At 37.6% G+C, this 20,071-nt stretch overlaps 1 protein-coding gene across 2 annotated transcripts in view; it reads left to right on the top strand.

The window, feature by feature from the left end:
- The window catches only part of LOC131155103 (nodulin homeobox), an 89,387-nt gene that overhangs the window by 36,883 nt on the left and 32,433 nt on the right, over positions 1-20,071 (top strand). For both annotated transcript variants that reach the window (XM_058108031.1, XM_058108030.1), the window contains exons 3-13: positions 939-1,064; positions 1,155-1,313; positions 1,656-1,739; positions 1,868-1,996; positions 3,152-3,370; positions 4,123-4,254; positions 4,504-4,599; positions 5,027-5,188; positions 6,532-6,823; positions 6,916-7,041; positions 7,125-7,194. In XM_058108031.1, coding sequence (XP_057964014.1) covers positions 939-1,064; positions 1,155-1,313; positions 1,656-1,739; positions 1,868-1,996; positions 3,152-3,370; positions 4,123-4,254; positions 4,504-4,599; positions 5,027-5,188; positions 6,532-6,823; positions 6,916-7,041; positions 7,125-7,194 — 1,595 coding nt within the window. The remainder of the gene's footprint in view (positions 1-938; positions 1,065-1,154; positions 1,314-1,655; positions 1,740-1,867; positions 1,997-3,151; positions 3,371-4,122; positions 4,255-4,503; positions 4,600-5,026; positions 5,189-6,531; positions 6,824-6,915; positions 7,042-7,124; positions 7,195-20,071) is intronic.

Genomic DNA, 20,071 nt, shown 5'->3' with positions numbered 1-20,071 from the left:
ATATAGTATCCTACCCATTTGATTGGGTTTTATGGCATGTATCTAGTAAACCCATGACTTAACAACCAAAGCTTTTAGGTCAAGTGGTAACTTAGCAATCTCTTCTTGAGAGGGGTGGGGGGGGGGGGGAGTTTGATTTTTACCCTCAGGCCAATTTGGTCATCGCTTGTTGATTTTTTTTTTAGTACATACTGGAATTGAAAGGTTTGAATGCCTTGCAGAGGTGAATTTTGGTGTGGACTGCATTAGATTTTTTTTATTCCTCATGATAAAGAAGAAATATTATTGAAGATCTCTAGCAAAAGCACCAGCTGCTGAGTACCAAATCAAGGCAAACAATACCACTCTCCCAGTACATATTGAATGGGGAGAAATCTGCCCTGGAAATCCTAGCTGTTGGTTTCAACCAAATGCACTAAATACATAGATTTTGGACACGACCAACCCTTCAAAAGGAATAACTTTACATTTCTCTTGGTCTTCCCCCAAGCTTGGGTCATTCTGATGCATTTGTTGCCCATTCCTGTTGGAATCTTGTAGCTTGGAGTATTCTGCCTCCTATGGAACCAAAAAAGGAGAGAAAATAATCTGTTTCACAGATTATGAAGGCAAAAGTTTATTAATGGGTTTTTCTAGTTGGCTACATAAATCATAATCTCCCTTTTGGTTGCCCTTAATCTCTGATCTTATTTGTATTGATTAAATTATGCAAGCAGAGACTATCTTAAAATCCTTGCTAGGATAGTGGCCATTTATGATGTTCTAAAATTTAATGCTTTGTCTACAAGGCACTGGTCGTTTTTGATTCGTCTTGTTTATGTTGAACTATCATTTTACTCCATATGATTAAACTCTTGGCCTCCCTATGCACTCTTTTTTTTTTGTCTTCCACTTGTTTCCAATTCGCTCTCACATAGCATGAATATGTTTCATTTCAGGCTATCAACTTAATATCAGCTGTGAAAGAGTTACACAGGCTTAGCTCTCAGGAGCTTAATAAGCTTTTGAGGGACTCTGAAAATTTTATCCTTCACTACCATACTGAAAACGGTTCATATATGCAGGTCATCATCATTAACATCATTAGTTTGCTTATTTACTTTTCATATTCAGCCCTTCTTTGATGTAACATATTAGATTGTTTCATGTTTCAGATTAATGTGGAAAAACTTGCTCATTTTCTTCCTTTGCACCTTGTTGCCGTTCTTATGTCATCTGACAGAGATGAAGCCCTCTTCAGATACTTGTTATGTGGTTTTCGACTCTTATATTCCTTGTGTAGTTTAGCTCCTCGACAGCCCAAACTTGAGCAGGTTAGTTTGATAACCATAGCAAAACTTTTCCATATTTTTAATTTTAATTTTTTTTTTGTGGAGCATCTCTTTTTTTAATTTGACTTTGAAAGTCTGTTCAACTAGGGTACACTAAAGAGAAGACAATTTGGATGCTTTGATTGTTCTGGTCATCTCTGTAAATTTGTCTTGATTTCTTCACTCAAATTACTTTGTTCATAGGCATATTGTGGAGTGTAGTGCGTTCATCGCCCTCATTCAGAACTTTTTGAATCTTTATGTGGAATTTATTGAAGAGTTTGTAAGAAGAATAGGGAACCAAAAAAACATAAAAACTTCTCTCCTAATCTTTGAAATCTACAGATTTTGCTTGATGATGTTAAGGTGTCAGAACAGCTGCTTGATCTTGTGCTTTATTCGCTTATAATTCTTGGCGGATATAGACAGGTACACCTTTATTACTTTTGTTGGGGTCTATATTCCTATTTTTTCTTTTTTCCCTCTTTTCTTTTTTTTCCCCCCTCAAATGCCTTCTTTATTATTTATCTGCAATGGGACTTGTTTCTTTTATGTAGGAAAATCATGTTTCAAGTCGTACACCTCTTCTGCATTCAGCACTGGTGTCCTGCAGTTTGCATTTATTAACAGAATGCATTTCTACACAGTGGCAAGATCTTGTTCATGTTCTGCTTGCACATCATAAGGTATGATTTTGCTGAAATGATTTACTTTAGCCTGCATCCAGGGAAAATTGTTATGCTAGATAAGTTTAGGTAATTTTACTTCGAAGTCACTTGTCTTCATGGGTTTTAAATAATGGCTGCGACTGTTACGTAATGGTTTTTTGGGTTCTCGATACTATTACACACCGCGAATTGGTGGGAAGAAAAATCACGGCCGTAGTAGCCGTTACGGACCGGGACTGTTACGTAAAGGCCGCTACGCCCATTAGGTAACTGCTACAGGACTGTTACGCCCAAAAATATTTATTTTATTTTTTACTTTTTCTTCTCACGTTTGTTTTTTCTCCCACTTTCATGAATCATTCTCAATATACTATGTGGCGAGAGTGGGGAAAGATTATAATGAGGATGATAATGATACAAAATTTACTTTTTTTTTAAATTCTCACCAAAGATGCATTAAGTAACTATTTGAAAATACTTATTTGTTAGGAAAATATTTTATTTTGATAATATTATAAATTTGATATTTATGTTTTATATTTTTCAACTTCAGCCTTCTTTCTTTTCTAGTTATTGTACATTTGTATTACTCGTAGCCTTATGTGTCTAATAGATTAATTGAGTGTAAAGTGTATTTTGTTTTATTAAGTTAGCACACATAAGAATTTATCACACATAAGAAAAATGAGGAGTATAAATACACATGTAATTTTTCTATCAATGGTGATTTAAAACAAATGTAAACTTCTTGCCCTTACCAAACAACTTAGTTAATTGAACTAAAGAATCCAAAATACACTAAAACTCTTTAAGAAGGGTTAAAGGCTTAAAACATGCAGATACACCAATATGCACAAGCTTGTGGGTGCTTGGAAAAAATTCACGGCCGTTACACCTGCATCCCGTTATGTAACATCCGCTACTCCCGCTTCCCATTACACCTGTTATCGTTATGTTACGCTACCAACTACCGTGATTAAAACCATGCTTGTCTTTCATATTGATGGATTTGTTGTGCAGGTTTCTGTGTCAACTGTGTTGAGCAATCACCTTTTTTCCTCCCATTTATGACCATATGCTATATATTCAATATTTTATTGTTACTTTATTCTCATCAAGATTTTCTGGCTGGCACGTCTATAACATTGCTGATCATGCAGCTTTCTATGATAGGTTGATATATTTATGGATGTGGCTTTTGGAGCTGTTTGCATGGATGTTAGGTTTCTCCAGCTCAAGCTGTCAACTCAGCATACTGATTTCTCAACAACATCATTTCATACTTCTGAACAAATTGTTATCCATCTTTGCCAACAATGCGAGGCTTCTTTACACTTTCTTCAGTCATTGTGCCAACAAAAATTGTTCCGAGAGCGCCTAGTGAAGAATAAGGTTTATGATTTAGGATTCTCATAATCTATATTTTTGGAATTCCATGAATTGTTATGATACCTGTTTTTTCATGTTTTCTACAAGATCAGAGAAACGATAATATAGCAGTAAATGCCAGATGTGCGGGCAGATTGACTCATCAAGTTCCCATACAAATAGGATTCACACACAAGGAAAAACACTTGCCATTTATCGTTATTAGGGGCATCCCAAAAGTGTTTGGGTAAAAATATAGCTTTCAAATTAAGTTTCAAATTAGTGGGCACAGCCTAAGGAGTGGCAATGCTATACACAAAATAAAAGAAAACTGTAACATGGCAAAGGCGTAGGAGGATTTATTGTGTACCCCAACCAAGCAGAGGTATCTGGTGCGTATCATTTTCTCAATTGCATTTCTGTATGGTGAACAAGAAGGGGCAGATAGTTAAGGAGGGAAAACAATTAGAAAGGGTGCGAGAATTCATGCCTAGGAATTGCAGTAATTAAGAAAACGTTTCAGATCATTGTAATGCAGCCCTAGTTTTTTTCTTTCTTCTCTTAAAGTTTCTTTGTTTAAAAAAATGTATCAATATTTTTCTAATGTTTCTCTTTTTTGGGCCCCATATAAAGTTTTAGGTCCCATCGTACTTGTCTTGAATCAGGATTTTCTGATTATCTTATGATCTACAGTGACATTCACATCTGATATCCTTATGATAGCGATTGTTGGTTATATATCATTTGATGTTATATTTTTTTTGTTACTGTATCAGGAACTCTGTGCAAAAGGCGGCATTCTTTTGCTTGCTAGATCAACATTGAAGTTAGATGTAATGCCATTGTTTAAAGAGTCCTCTGCAGTTGTCTCTTCTGTATCTCGGCTCAAATCTAAGGTCTTATCAATTGTAAGTCCAAGCATTGAAAGGGCATTTGTAAACAAAATTTTGGCTCAGCTACTTGATAATTTTAAAAGGCTACTATAGTACAGTGATGTAGGCCTGGCATCAGTTGGTTAGGAGGATTAAGGGTTTGATTAACAAAAGGAAGGAAAAAGTAGAATTGAAAATTTAATACAGCTTTCTAATGTCTGAGACTTGCGTCTTTATGTGAATTAGCCTCTAATTATTAATCCAGCTATAGCTTACTCTCTGCAGCTTTTGCATCTTTGTGAAGCAGAAAGCATTTCTTACCTGGATGAGGTTGCCAGCTCCCCAGGAAGCCTAGATTTGGCAAAATCTGTTGCCTTGGAGGTTAGATGACGGGCAAATTTCATATATATATATATATATATATATATATGTATAATTATTGGCACAAATTTTGTGCATTATTTTTGTGTTGGAAGACCAATGCCAACATTATCTTTGAAACAAATCAGCATTTGTCCTTTGGCATCTCTGAGTGGATCTTGCTTTCTCATCAACAACCTGCGATACAAGTCATTTCACTGGATTATCTTCTCATATATACTATATATATGTATGTGCGCATGGTTTTATGTAGATTTGCTGGGTATGGAACTCATGATATGAGATTGTGGCTAAGTTCATCTGTACTGTTACCACCACTCTAGATGTTTCTTCTAATCCTTCAGGGGTTTTTGTGATTATTTCTTCTATTTATGAGGCTTACTTTTACCACCACTGTGCTTCTTTTAAGATAATTCTCATGATGTAGGTTCTTGAGCTACTGAAGACTGCACTTGGTAGAGACACCAAATATATTAGTTCTTGCTCTGACAAAACATATCCAATGGGGCTTTTGCAACTCAATGCAATGCGTCTAGCTGATATTTTCTCCGATGATTCAAATTTTCGATCTTACGTTACCAAATATTTTGTAAGTGATTTACTTGCCTCAGGCCTATCATCAAATTTGATAATCTAGCTACTGTACTTCTGTCATTTTAAATGATTTTTAATGGTTTTTGGAAGTGCCTTTACCTTCTGAGTACATTAAAGAATCATAAAAATCATAAAATCTGTTGTAAATCTGAAATAAATTGAAGATTCAATAAAGAAAATACAGCACTTTAGGGTTATAGATAGAAAAGGTTATAGATAGAAAAGAGAAGGTAGAGAAGAAGGGGAGAAAAAGCCATGTGGCAGTTTTCCTGGAGCTTTTGTACAGCTGCAGGCCTGCCCTCTTATATATTAATAATAAAAAAACATGAAAGACAAAAAATACCCCAAACGACATAATACTGAAATAGCCTGTTTTCTTCTAATGCAAGCTATAATAGATTTTCTCCTTTTACCCCAAAATTATCAAACAGGATATAATCTTTTCACTGAAAACAGAAGTTATACTTTAGGGGCTGTTTGGTTCGTAGCATCTTTGAACATTCCCAGGAATGCAATGCCCATGGCATCTCATCCCACCTTTTTTTAGGCTAGAATTTGTTGTGGCAGTTCACTTTTCCTGGGAATGAATGATTCCAACAAAATATGAAATCCCATTAGCATTCTCTCCCATGGGTATGTTTGATAGGAATTGCCAAGGTATCTTATTTTTGGAACTACATGTCCCTCATTATTTTGGTTAGTTGGACAATAATGCCCCTAAAGAAACTTATTATTACACACTGTTATTGTATTTAAAATAATAAAAAAAATAAAATGATTGAAATAAAAAAATGAAATTAATATAATACTATTATGTTAAAATAACATAAAATAATGGTTGAATTTTTGACACCATATTGCCCATGTTACTTTGGTTAATTTGATTATTATGTGTTGATTTTTTTTTTCTATTTGTGATGCTTGAATTTTTTAGGACAAAGATTTAATTTGATAGTGTCTTAGTAGGCATTTTTTGCTGAAAATATAATTATCCTTCATATATTGTTCATACACATGTCAAGGGTATGATGGTAATCTTTTTGAAATGCTTGCCAAGATTACTGACATAAGCAATACATTCATGGGAATCTTACAATGTGAGCAAAAATATACCCATGAGGTGGGCATCCATTCCTAAGAGTGAGATTCTGTAGAATGTCATTCCATGGGAATATTTTTGATCCTGGGAACCAAATACCACCTTATTTTCTTCTTTGAAATTGAGAACTCATTATGCAATTTACATGTTAATTTGTGTATGTACACTTGCTTGTGTAGACTCTTGGATTTTCTGTCATGATCAGGTTTATGACTATGTAATTTGTATACTTCCTCCAGACTGAATTTCTGACCGCAATTTTTTTACTTCCTCACGGAGAGTTCTTATCTAGTTGGTGTTCTTCTGATCTCCCAATAAGGGAAGAAGATGGGACCCTGGAGTTTGACCCATTTGCTGCATCTGGATGGGTTTTGGATTCATTTTCGTCATTGGGCTTACTGAATATAGCAAATTTAGAATCCACTTTTACTCCCAATAATGTGCCCCAGGCGTCCTATGCTCATCAGAGAACATCATTGTTGGTCAAAGTGATTGCCAATCTCCATTGTTTTGTTCCAGACATCTGCGAAGGTCAATTCGTTATTGAGAACCTTGTTTATTTGACGCATGCATCATAACTGGGTTAATTGATAATATTAATTAAGCTATGTTTCAATCTGCAGAGCAGGAGAGGAACCTCTTTCTACACAAGTTTCTTGAGTGTTTGCAACTGGAACTACCTAAATCATCGCCTGGATTTTCATTCACCAATGATGCTCAAAAAGCCACTGCTGTTTGCAGAAACCTGCGTAATTATCAATCTCTGATGATTGCTTAGATGGGAGTTATTGTAGATGTGTTTGTCTTCCTTATGGGTGACTTCTGTGTGTAGGTTCATTGTTGGGTCATGCAGAATCTTTAATCCCTAATTTTTTGAATGAGGAGGACGTACAGCTCTTTAGGTAATTAAAGTCTCATCCATATATTTCTAGTTTTTTAGGCTATAGATTCAAAGAATGATGATCTTTGAAACTGCTTTGTAGATATCTTGGTTTCTTTGCCTGTGTAAAGATTTATCATGATGACTCTTCCTAACTATGTTGTTGAGACATCTGCCATTTATTGGTCTGTGGTGTTATAATGAGTGCAAATAATGCCCATCATTTTCTTCTTTCTGATGAAATGCTTATAATTCTCTCCTCAATGTGTGTATTTTATTTTTTAAGGACAGCTGGTTGAAAATGTAAATTGATTTTTTTTTTCTGTAATCATAGTATTCTTGCATTAGATGAGAAAGGATGTAGGTGCATAGCAACTTACATTCACCACACACCTATTCTTGTGCCTGTTATTTCAACAACTGACTGCTTGTTTTCATATCCACGTCTTTAGATTGCCTCTCCCAACAAGTCTGCTTGCCTGGGATTCATATGATTTGGGAAAGGAAGCATCTTTACTTCCCTTTTTCTATCTACCAACAGCCTAAAATTTTTTTTTTTTTTTGGTAAAGGAGGGCGACACCTCCTATCTTTATTAGAAAACCCCTAACTTATGGCAGAGGAATATCGTGGTTCCAATTGACTTAAACAATTTATTCAAAACCAATAAACCAAATACCAACAACCAAACAAATAAATAAGAACTAGACAACTATAAGTGGAAAACTAACACAACTTTGAAAGATCTCGAGAAATAAACCATCCACTATTGCCTTCACAAACACTAGCACAAAGCATCACGAGCGCAAGGAAGGAAATCCCAACAAATCCAATTGAATCATTCCCCTGACTTGCTGTGGAAGATCATCTTGGCAACTATATGATCGAGATATACCAGATTCACCTTGCTTGGCAAAGAAATCCGCACTTTGATTCGCCTCTCTGTACACATGTTTCACTTTGTAATGTATGCCTCTCAATGCTAACACAAGCTCTTCCCACAATTCCCATAAGTTCTAAACCAAACACTTCCCTGAATTAATCCACTGAACCAACAAAGTAGAGTCACAGGCAATTTCCACTTGATCAAACCCGAGATCTTTGCACAGATTAATCCCTAGAATAATCGCTTTCAATTCAGCCATATAGGTTCCATAACCCAGTAATGAGGAAAAAGCTGCTTTAAATAATACTTTTTCATCTCTTATCATGCCTCCACCGCCACAATTACCTAGGTTACCTCTACAGCTTCCATCCACATTCAACTTAACCCAACCTATCCCAAGTTTACACCATCTGACTACACGAGGAATACAAACCCTCACATTTTTTACTTGAATATCCAAAGCACGAAGGACTGCAATATCCGTGCAAGAAGTAGGTGCACATCTAGATAATTTGTCCGAAATGGATCTCATCCAATATTTAATATCAAGCCACACAGTTCTCACCGAATCATGAATTGATTCCATCCTGGCTCTACATCGACGAGTCCAAAGTCTCCAAATGACGAGACTAGGTATGAGATCTATCAAAATGCCTAACTGTGAGGCCCGTTTTGCACAAGTAAACCAGAAATTAACTCACTTTCCATGTGTTCATTGCCATACAACTAACACCCAACACCACTGCTGCTTGTTTCCAAACCTCTTGAGCAAAAGATCCCATGCAAAACACATGGTCTAGAGATTCAATCTTGGCATTTGAACAACAATCACACCGAGAGGCCATTTGAACACCAACTTCTTGAATATGAGTATCAACTGGATGACAAGTGAACCAAGACTTCCACATACAAATTGACACCTGTTTTGGCAACATAGGATGCTAGATCCATTTTGAAACTAAGAATTCCTCTTTATGCTCCCTTATAATTTCCCAAGCACTTGCCGTGGTAAATTTTCCATCTATTAAAGGTTCCCAAATTACTGTATTTGGACCCTCCTTGCAAGAAATAGCAGAGTTCATTACTTCCTTAGCCTGTTCTTCACCCAACAGATCTACTAATAAATCAACATTCCACCCATCTCTATCCCAACAATCTCATGTTTGTAGCTTATGGTTTCTGATTTCCTGAACCTTAGCACAAAGAGGACCGGAGGCTAACCAACTGTCAAACCAGAAAGAGGCCGACCCTTCTTTAATTTGAACCCGAACATGCTCTAATACTTCAGGTATCACATGTGCAATCGATCTCCAAAATCTAGTTCCTTCCTTTATCTGGCTTCATTTCTCTCAAGTGGTTTCTATTATTCAAATACTTGGCTTTAAAGAATTGGGTCCATAGATTATCCATAGTTAACAATCTCCACACAAACTTCATATGCATTGATTTTTTTACTTCCTCAAAATCCCTAATACCCAAACCACCCTAACAAACAAGCTTACATATATTAGGCCAGGAACACCATTTCCTTTTCCTTTTATTATTTACTCCACTCCAAAAAAAATTCGATAATAGAGAATTTATCTTTGTGAAGACAATATTAGGAATGTCGATGACCGCCAATTGATGATAATACATGCTTAATTAAAGTTAAGCGGCCCCGTTGAGATAAAAGTTTAAATTTCCAACCCGCTATCTTTTTCCTCAATTTAGCAATTAGAGGCTCTAAAATACAGGCCATAAGACGACCCGATACTAAAGGAACACCTAAGTATGTAGCAGGGAACCCTCCTTCTGCAAAGCCAGTCATTCTTAACAAGGATCGCTTCCGAGCATAAGCAATTCTATTTGACAAAAAGATACTTGACTTGTCTTTATTTATCATTTGACCGGACCAATCCTTATATTTCTTAAGAGTCTTGATAAGCATTCGAATGGAACTTCTCTTACCATTGGCAAAAATAAGAATGTCATCCGCATAGAGTAGGTGAGATACCAAAGGCGCCCCCCACGAGGATGATAGTAAGCCTCTATCTTATTCTCCATAAAATTTTTCTTTAGAAGCCGAGAAAGAATTTCCTGCAAAATAATAAACAGATAAGGAGATAGAGGGTCTCCTTGGCGAAGCCCTCGAGAAGGTTTAAAGAAACATCTATTAGTGTCATTCATCATAATGGAGAACCAAGGAGAGGAAACACATTCCGCCACTAAACCACAGAATCTCTGGGAGAATCCAAAGCTTTTTAGAACCAAGTTTAAAAAATCCCAATCGACCCTATCATATGCCTTTGCCATGTCAACTTTAATCATTACATTTCCAACATTAGACTTCTTATGCAGTGAATGAACCATTTCTGGTGCCAATGTAATATTTTCAAATATACTTCTACCGAAAATGAAAGCTCCTTGCTCCGGAAAAATTAATGAAGACAATAAACTTGTAATCCTTGCAACAATAATTTTTGAAAAAATTTTGTAGATAACACTACAAAGACTAATAGGCCCGAACTTGTCAAAACTCTGGGGATTCTGAACTTTTGGGATTAGAACAATGTAAGATGCAGAATAAAATCTAGGAAGAGGAGACCCAGCAAAAAAATCTCTAGCTGCATTGATCACCTCTTCTTTTACAATATCCCAACAATCATGGAAAAAAGCCAAACCAAAACCATCCGGACCTAGGCTACTATTTTTCAGGATAGAAAGAATAGCATCCCTTACCTCCACCTCGGACGGTGCACGACAAAGAGTAAAATTCTCCTCTTCAGAAACCATAGGAGATATAATATCATCAAGGTAAGTTGTTCGATTGGGTCCTACATCTGTTAAGAAAGATTGAAAATACCTTACGAAACCCTCATGAACAGCCTCCATAGAATCCAACACTTCTCCATTCGGAAGCTTCAATGAATGAATCATAGCCTTCTTCCTCTTTTGGTTCACAAATGCATGAAAGAACTTTGTATTATTATCCCCCGCCTTCAACCACTTCTTTTTAGCTTGCTGAGAAATACGAATCTCCTCCCTCTTTCCCATGCTTCCAACTCGAGTTTAGTAAGGAAGAAATCTTTCTCAATTTTTGGCAAATACCCTTCCTGAAGCTGAGCCTCTAGACCCTCCATACTTTCCTCCAGTTTTTTAATGTTTTGATGCTCATGTCCAAATACCTGCTTGTTCCAGTTTCAGATTGCAACTTTTGTATGCTTCAGTTTAGCAGCAAGTCTAACTAAACCCGTGCCAAGGACCAGGCTTCCTCCACGCAAGACTTAAAAGACTGATGAGTTCTCCACATATTCTGATACCTGAAGGGAGAAGGACCATACCGATGCAAATCTGTATGAAACTGAATAATCAAAGGGTTATGATTTGAAGTCCTATTTGGCAAATATTGGAGAAGAGTCGAATTATAGAGGACCGTATCCAATTTTGCCAAACTCCGAGAATGTCCACTGTGACTATTACACCAAGACATGTTGCTGCCAGAAACAACCAAATCCATAAGACCACAGGTGTCCCAGCAAGTATTAAATTCCTTCATAGCCAATAATGGCCTCGTATGACCACCAATACGTTCCGAATTTGAACGGATGATATTAAAATCTCCCGCCACTAACCAAGGGAAACCATCCCTCTTTTCAAACTCCAAATCATTCCCAAGATCGTGTCGATCTGTTTGACGGCATTTAGCATAAACAAATGAAGACAAGAACTTCTGGTCCACAGAACTAAAAATACCCGAAATAACTTGATCAGACATATGTTGTAACTCAAAGTGCACTCTTTCTTCCCAAAACATCCAAAGTTTACCCCCCACTGATGCATTCGCACAAAAATTCAGAAAATTTAGAAAGTTAGCTCATTGCAACATCAAACTTTCTTCAGAAAATGGCTCTGATAGAACCAAAATAGAAGGCGAAAATTTCCTCATTAACTTTTGTAAACGGCTTTTAGATGTGCCTAAACCCCGCACGTTCCACACTAGAATTGTATTAATCATAAATCAAGTTTCTTTGGACGGGACCCGTTAAGACTTCTTCTCACTTTGCCCATTAATATCTTTTAACTTAACAAGCGGAACATGTAAATCATCATTTGAACAATAGCCTTTTTCCAATGGGAGTTTCTCTAAAGTATTTGTCTCCACCTCCCTATCTGATTCACAATTATGTAGGACATACCTTGGCATGATTGTACACTCTTGTTCCAAGATTTCTGAAACCATGTTACTAGATGTCATCAACTGATCACGCACTACTATAATATCTTCCACTATCAAAATATCAGTGTCTGGAGCACCCAAGACTGGTTCAACAATCTCCTCCCTCTGCTCAATCTCATACTATTTTGTGTTCATCTGCAAAATCTCCACTTCAGGTCTCAGTTCTTCAGGTACAAACTCCCCCTCTTCCATCTCACTTTGCAGAATTGTTTCAACCACTAGCAAAATTTGTGATGTCGTTGCACCCTCTTGAACATGATCCACCTCTAAAATTTCTTCAACAATGCATGGATCTCTCAATTCTCTCGGAACTTCTTTCCCTTTATCCACATGCTTTACATGCCAAACTTCTTGTTGATTTTCTTGTCTAGCATTTTTCGTATCCTTACGTCTATCCTCAAATTTCTGTTTCCTTTCACCCACTCGGCATACCACCTTGGAATGCCCTTGTCTATGACATTTCTCACAATAAAATCCTTGCTTTTCGTACCTCACTTCCTGCCAAATTTTTTGATTTGCAGAAACAACAATCAGGAAAGCATTCACCTGATCTGCCAATAAATCCACCTCCATGCACATTCTCGCACCCGTAGCCCTGGTTCAGTTAAGCGTAGCATTGTCAGTTCCCAGATATCAACCAAACCTCGTGGCTAGAATCTATAAACAATCAAGCCTGTACATGTGCATCGGAAGACCAGGGAGAAATAACTATTGAGGGGCCAAGGATGGTTCTTGCTTCAAATTGAAATCCTTTGCCATCGAAAAATACGAAACGAGAACCCAGCCAAAATTCTTCCTTCACGTGACCATCCATGAAGAAAATCTTGTTCATTATTCATTTGAACCAGTACGTGAAAATCATCCATGAAATTAATAGAAGGGATCTCTGAAAGGCCCCAAGACTTTATGATATTCAAATGGATAACGTCAATGGATGGCCTAGAGCGCAAAAATTTCAAAACTAACGCAAACCGGACATCTTCCGCTGCTTTGTTCATCTTAGCCTCAGAGAAAATGAATCCTATATCTCCATCTATATCAACAGGATATCTCATGGCTAGTTTGAAAGAGGAAGACGACGGGGTAACAGTGTGAGAACGTGATACTACATGGGCATACGACAAAAGTCCTGAACCACCTTTAGGAAGAGGCCCCACTGGTGGAGGATCCACCAGAGGGCCGGCGTGCGCCGCCATCAAAACCCTTGGTCTGTAGGCGCCTAACTTCAGTGAGTCTTAGTTAGATTCATACCTGGGAGGAGCTCACGCCAGCGGCAGCGGCGGCAGGTTGCACCTACTCCTGCTTGCGAAAAATGCTGGCAAACAGCGGCGATGATGATGAGATCGTCCTTGTGTCAAAGGGGCGAGGCGTCAGAGAGTTGTCAGAGAGATCGGCGGCGAGGCGTGGTCGCGACAGCGATCTGGTGGTCTGCAATGGTATGCAGCACTGATCGGAGAAAGAGAAGCATGGCTGGCGATCGGAAGTTCTCTGCAACTGCAAATCAAGGGTTCACTGCCCCCTGCAGAGCCTCTTTGTGTCGAAGGGGCAAGAGAGCTGTCAGAGAGATTGGCTACTAATCGGTATCAGCTCTTCTTGGATGGGGACGCAGATATCGATCGCGCGGAAGAAAGCGAAAAGGCTGCAGAAGCAGAAAAGACCAGCTCACTTGAAAACCCTAATCAAAGTCCCCTGCGCATGAAAGCACCATAAACCCTAGAAATCCAAAACAGGTCCTGGTTTGATTTTTCCTATGCTTCCCTTCCCTTCAAACAGCCTAAGATATTTAACACTTGGTGCATGGATAAATTGTAGTTTACACAATGTTCATATAATATATGAATAACAAGGTATATCAGTTTTTTCCAATTGATTTCTAAATTCACCAACATTTACAAGATGTTTACCATCTTTATCCCTGAGTTTGTAGCCTAGCTCTGTAGGAGTATCAACTGGCCTGGCTGTCAATTTCCCCATTTTCTCTACAAAAATATTTAGAATGTACTTTTTTAAAGGATGGAATGCTGCCTTTGATCAAGCAGTAATTTTTTAGGGCTAATTGAAATTCTTTCCTCAGAAACCTTCTTACTTCTTAGCTTCTGAATCTGTCAAGTAGTTGCCTTTGACTAATGTAACATTCACATACCTAAGGAGTGGTGTCATAGTATTTGGTGTAATTTTGGAACAAAATCCATGACAATTTTTTTGGGAGAAAATGGGCAAGATTTTTATTTTTTATTTTTTTAATAGTAAAAGAAGAATTTTATTAATAGAATATACAGCTAGGAGAATAAGACATCTCCTTAACATAGTCTGGAAAATCCAGATAAAAAACACAAAGAAACAACCTGAAAACTACAAAACAAGAGAGGGAAAAACCAACATGAACTAAAACTCCAACACAACGCCAATCGCACTGAATAACATATAAGCTCACCCCCTCAAAATTCCCCTGCCCCACACACCAAAGAGAAGCCAAATAATATCTTTCCCAAACCAGAAAAAGAGACGACTTTTTCCCTAGAAAAATACATGCATTACACTCAATCCACAACCCCCACAAGACTGCAAAAAAATGCACATTTCCAGAGCACTGCCCTTTCCTTCTTCCTGCCAAAACCAGCAAAAGACACTGCCAAAAAGCCCTCCACTGTCTCAGAACTCACCCAACATTTTCCTAATAGCAAATAACTTATTCCAAACCCTCCAAGCATGGTCACAATGAATGAACAAATGCGATAGAGATTTTGAACAATTAAAACAAAGAAGATGTCTAGCCTTCAAAGATCTCCTATCCTGTAGCGAGTTATCAGTATTAATTCTATAAAGTGCAACCAACTAGATAAAGGCCTTGATTTTAAAGGGGACTTTGGCCTTCCAAATGGAACTATAGAGAGGAAAAGGTAAATTAGACCTATTCAAAATTTGCAAGAGATTTCCCCGAAGGATCCAAAGACCAAGACCACCTATTCTCCTTTAAAAAAAAAACGATAGTTATTCAACAAGACTAGCAAAGAGGATAGTTCTACCATCTTCCTATCGTTTAACAATCTACAAAAGTGGAAATCCCAAGAAGGAAAAGGACCACCTGGATCAACAACAAAAGAAGAAATGGAACCATTTTGTCCCGAGCTCAGGTGAAATGGGCATGGAAAAGGGATGGGCAAAACTACATTCCCCAACCAAAGGTCTTTCGAAAAATGGATATTACTACCTCTTCCCACTAGGAATTTAATATGGGAAATGAAGAGGGGATAACTTTGAGAGATAGCTTTTCAGGGACTCTTAAAAGAACATCTCAATTAGTATCCCACCGGTTCTTGTCTAATCCATACTTACTTTTAACAACTAAACACCACAAGGAAGAATTCCCTAGCGAAAACTGCCAAAGCCATTTAGCGAAAAGAGCTGTGTTTTTAGACACTGAATTTCCCATACAAAACCAACCCCACACTCCCCAACTTACCAAATGATCTCAAAAACCCCCTACCCCCAACCACAAGAAATCCTTCATTATTTTCTCAATCTTGTTAGCAACCCACACCGGAATTTGGAAAATTGAAAGAAAATATAAAATGTACTAGAAAGATAGGCCTAGATAAGTGTTATTCTACCACCAAGAGAAAAAAAAGGGCCTTTCCACCTATTCAGTCTCTTGGAAACCCTTTTCACAATAGGATCCCAAAAGCTAGTAGATCAAGGGTTACCTCCCAAAGGAACCCCAAGATAGGACAGCAGCCAACCCAAAACATTACACTCCACCTCCACAAATAACTCCTTAACACTCTCAACAAGCATATTGATAGCTGTGATACCACTGTTCCCTATATTAATCTTAAGCCCAGATACCTTCTCGAAAATGTGAAGGAGAACCAAAATATTCATGAAGAAGGGTTTATGATCCTCTAAAAAGAAGATAGTATCATTGGCAAATTGAAGGTGCGAGACCTTGACCCCCTTTCTCCCCACCTCCAAACCTTTCACTAAACCTCTATCGACTGCCCTATCCACCATCCTACTCAAAGTATCAACCACTAAAACAAACAAAAATGGGGAAAGAGGGCCATCTTGCCTAATCCCTCTCGTAGCCTTAAACCAAGATTTAGACTTGCCATTCACTAAAACTAAGTAGCTCTCATATGACATATCCCTCACCAAACCCCTTCATCTCAAAAATCTTATCTAGGAAATTCCAATTCACTCTATCATAAGCTTTCTCAAAATCCAACTCAAAGATGATTCCCTTCGTCTTCCATCTCCGAATATACTCAACAACCTCATTAGCAGCCAGAATGGCATCCACAATTTGCCTACTCCCCCACCAACACACTTTGAACCTTAGAAATAGTCCTATCAAGCACCATACTCGGTCTATTAGCTAAAACTTTAGTGATGATTTTATAAACATTTGGAAACTAAGCTAGTAGGTCTAAAATCTGATATCTTGATGGATTTATTCTTCTTCAGCGCTAGAGTTATGAAAGTGGAATTGGTACTCTTGCTTAAAATCCCATTCCCACGAAATTCATTAAAGACCTTAAGCAAATCAGCCTTAATCACTTTCCAACAATCTTGGAGGAAAGCCCTATTAAAATCATCAGGTCTTGGAGCTTTATCCCTCTCCATCCCAAAAATTGTGGCCCTCACTTCCTCTTCCTCAAGAGGTCTCTCCATTGTCTCCAATCAAACCTCCTCCTCACCAAACAAAGGATCCCACTTTAATCCTTCAACTTTAAGTCTATTACCATCCTCCTTGAAATACAAATTCGAATAAAACTTAGTGATTTTAGAAGCAATTTGACTCTGATCAAATATAATAACCCTTGATCCACTTCCAACTCCATAATCAAATTCTTCCTCATTTTCCCATTAGCTATCCTATGAAAAAATCTAGAATTATAATAACCATTTTGATCCATTTAAATTTCATCTTTTGCCTCCAATTTCTTGTTTTCTTGAAAATCACCTCCAATTCATTTTTCCAAAGTTACTCTTCTCATATGTTCTTCCCCTGATAGAATATTATCTTCTTCCTTGCTATCTAATTTAGCCAACTCTCCTAAAATACTAGCCTTTTTGAACCTTAAGTTTTCGAACACCTCCCTATTCCAATCTTTCAACTTTTCTTTTAACCTCTTCAGTTTTATTATGAATCTAAAACCTTCCCATCCCCTCTCCACATTCTCATTCCAAGAATTCTTGACTAAGGGCTGAAAGGAATCATGATCCAACCACATATTTTCAAACCAAAAGGGAGTGGGTCCCCAAAGCAAACTTTCCTTGAGTTCAACATCATGGGAAAGTGGTCAGAACTAGGCCTTGGTAAAATAGATTGATAGATATTAGGGAACTCATCCTCCCACTCCGTAGAGAAAAGGAATCTATCGAGCCTACTCGCCACCACTCTAGCACCACCCATTGACCACATGAAATTAGCATTATCAAGAGAAGGTCTCTCAAACCACACTTCCTAATAAAGGAGTCAAAACTCAGCATAGTAGTAGTAACTCTATCACCTTTCTTCTCTCGAGGAAAACCTCACTGTATTAAAAGCACCTCCCATAATCCATCTAGAAGCACAAAAGCCAAACACATAGCAATGCTCATCCCTAAAGGAGCTCCTAAGGATCAGTCTAGACGGGACCATACACCAATGAAACCAACTAATGGCACTGGCCTTTCAATTTAATTAAGATGGAAAGGGAGAAAAAACCTATTAGACTATCCACTTTAACAATAGAACCATTGTCTCGCGTCACCAAGATACCACTCGCTAACGCTAGAGAATGTATAAAGGCACAATCCTTATTACATCCTATCCAAACCCCTCTAAAAAACCCCGCCCTCCAATCAACACTCTCAAGATTAGTCTCTTGAATCAAAAAAATGTGAGGAGATATCTAAGTAGGATCTCTTTAATTAACCTCCTCTTTCTAAGATCGCCCTGTCCTCTAACATTCCAACTGAAAATTTTCATAATTTCACTTGTTTTCTTCTTTTCCCAACTCTTTTCCCTCCCCCATAATTGATGCAAGAAACTAGTCTTTTTTTTCACTCATAAGTTCTAGGGTTTGCTAGCAATTTTACCTTGACCCCTACTAGACTTACTCATTTCAAACCAGGTCTTCAAGGAGTTTATTTGGATCTAGAATGTCTCTTTTACTACCACCCCCTTCGGGGCAATACTAGAAGCACTACCCCTAGATGAAACCTCCTTGTGGCATAAAGTGTCAAAAGAAATAACGGATTGAACAAGAAGGGAAAGAATACTTTTTCTAGATTATATGAATTCAGACCGACCATAGAAATAGCTGCCTCTTCATCAATACCCCCCTCCACGTTGATCGAAGGAATATCTACTAAGTCCACCATGCCAAAGTTAGGCTTAGGGGCGGGATAAAGATCCTTTATTCATCAATTCTTTTGTCTAGTTTAAATTGAGTTTAACATCATTTGTAGCCCCTTGCGCAGTTTTCGAGAACAAATGAACACATTCTTTCCTATACAGTTGTAAACTTTGTGTGTGGTCGTCGCGTTACCCCAATTCTTCCACTACCTCTCCTTCGGAACTTTCCTATGTAAGTTGTGCCAAAGCTTCCTCTTCAAACAAATCTAAATAAGCTCTCAGTTGATCCACCAACAACTCCTTCTCAAAGTCACAAAAGCTGCTCGAGTCATCTTCCACAGCGGATACCTCCTCTTCCCCCTCCCCCCCCAACTAGTTGAATTATCTTTAGCTCTTTGGTCATCGCCCTCTTTGACAATTTTGCCTTTGCTTTGCCCTGAGTAGGATGTTAGAGCTACACCCCTTACTCTCTGGAATCTTCGACTCCCTTTCTTATGTCCCACCAATTGAATTGAAAGATAACCGTGAGTCAATAGAGGGCAATGCATTCCTTAGATTCTACTCCATCACCTTCAAATCTCCCAAATATTTTGTCTCTAAGGCCTCTCCAAATTGAGAGCTTCACCCAACCTCCCTGTCTACTCTTCCCCCTGACTCCAATCCACCAAGCTTACCCATCTGGCCACTAGAAAGGATATTTGCATCATTAAGTCTCCTTTCCTTAGAGCTAGAAGGTCTTGGATCCTCCTATTGAATCGGATTTGATGCCATAATATTTTTACCTTTTTCAACCGATCTGCTGACCAAGGTCTTAAATTTTGATTTTGACTCAAATTTTGAAACTCCAAAAGTACAGAAATTTCAACAAAAAATTCGATTTCCATTTGAAAAAATAACGGAAATCAGTAGTAAAGCATGAAATTCTTTGTGAAACTTTAGGAATTGTTAACAAACATAATAATGTAAGTTTTAGGACTAATATATTACAAGTTAAATACATCTATGTTGTGTATGAGGTGGAAAAGTTGTAATATAGTATGTGTATCAAACATATTTGTAAGATAATGTACAGTGAACATATTCAGCTAATACAAATGAAATTCATAAATCATTTAAATATTATTTATTATACAAATAATGATAATTTAGACATAAATGGTTAAAGAAAATGCTGCTATAAGTTTATTTTTTCATATAATTTCAAAAGAATTTGTAATAATATTTTGTTTTGATAAAAATAAATTACAACAACAACAAAACCAAGCCTTAAGTCCCACTAGGTGGGGTCATCTATATGAATCCTTTTCTGCCAATTTATGCAATCATGGACCATTTCTTTTGACAGATTCAAGGACATTAAATCTTTACTCACTATCTTCTTTCAAGTTATTTTAGGTCTACTCCTAACCCCTTCTACTGCCCCCCACAGTAACTAACTCACTTTTCCTCGCTA

This window comes from Malania oleifera, chromosome 5, assembly GCF_029873635.1.
Source record: "Malania oleifera isolate guangnan ecotype guangnan chromosome 5, ASM2987363v1, whole genome shotgun sequence".
In the NCBI taxonomy this organism is placed as follows: domain Eukaryota; kingdom Viridiplantae; phylum Streptophyta; class Magnoliopsida; order Santalales; family Ximeniaceae; genus Malania; species Malania oleifera.
The sequence above is the reverse complement of the archived record's forward strand: the minus strand, read 5'-3'. Positions and strand labels throughout refer to the sequence as shown.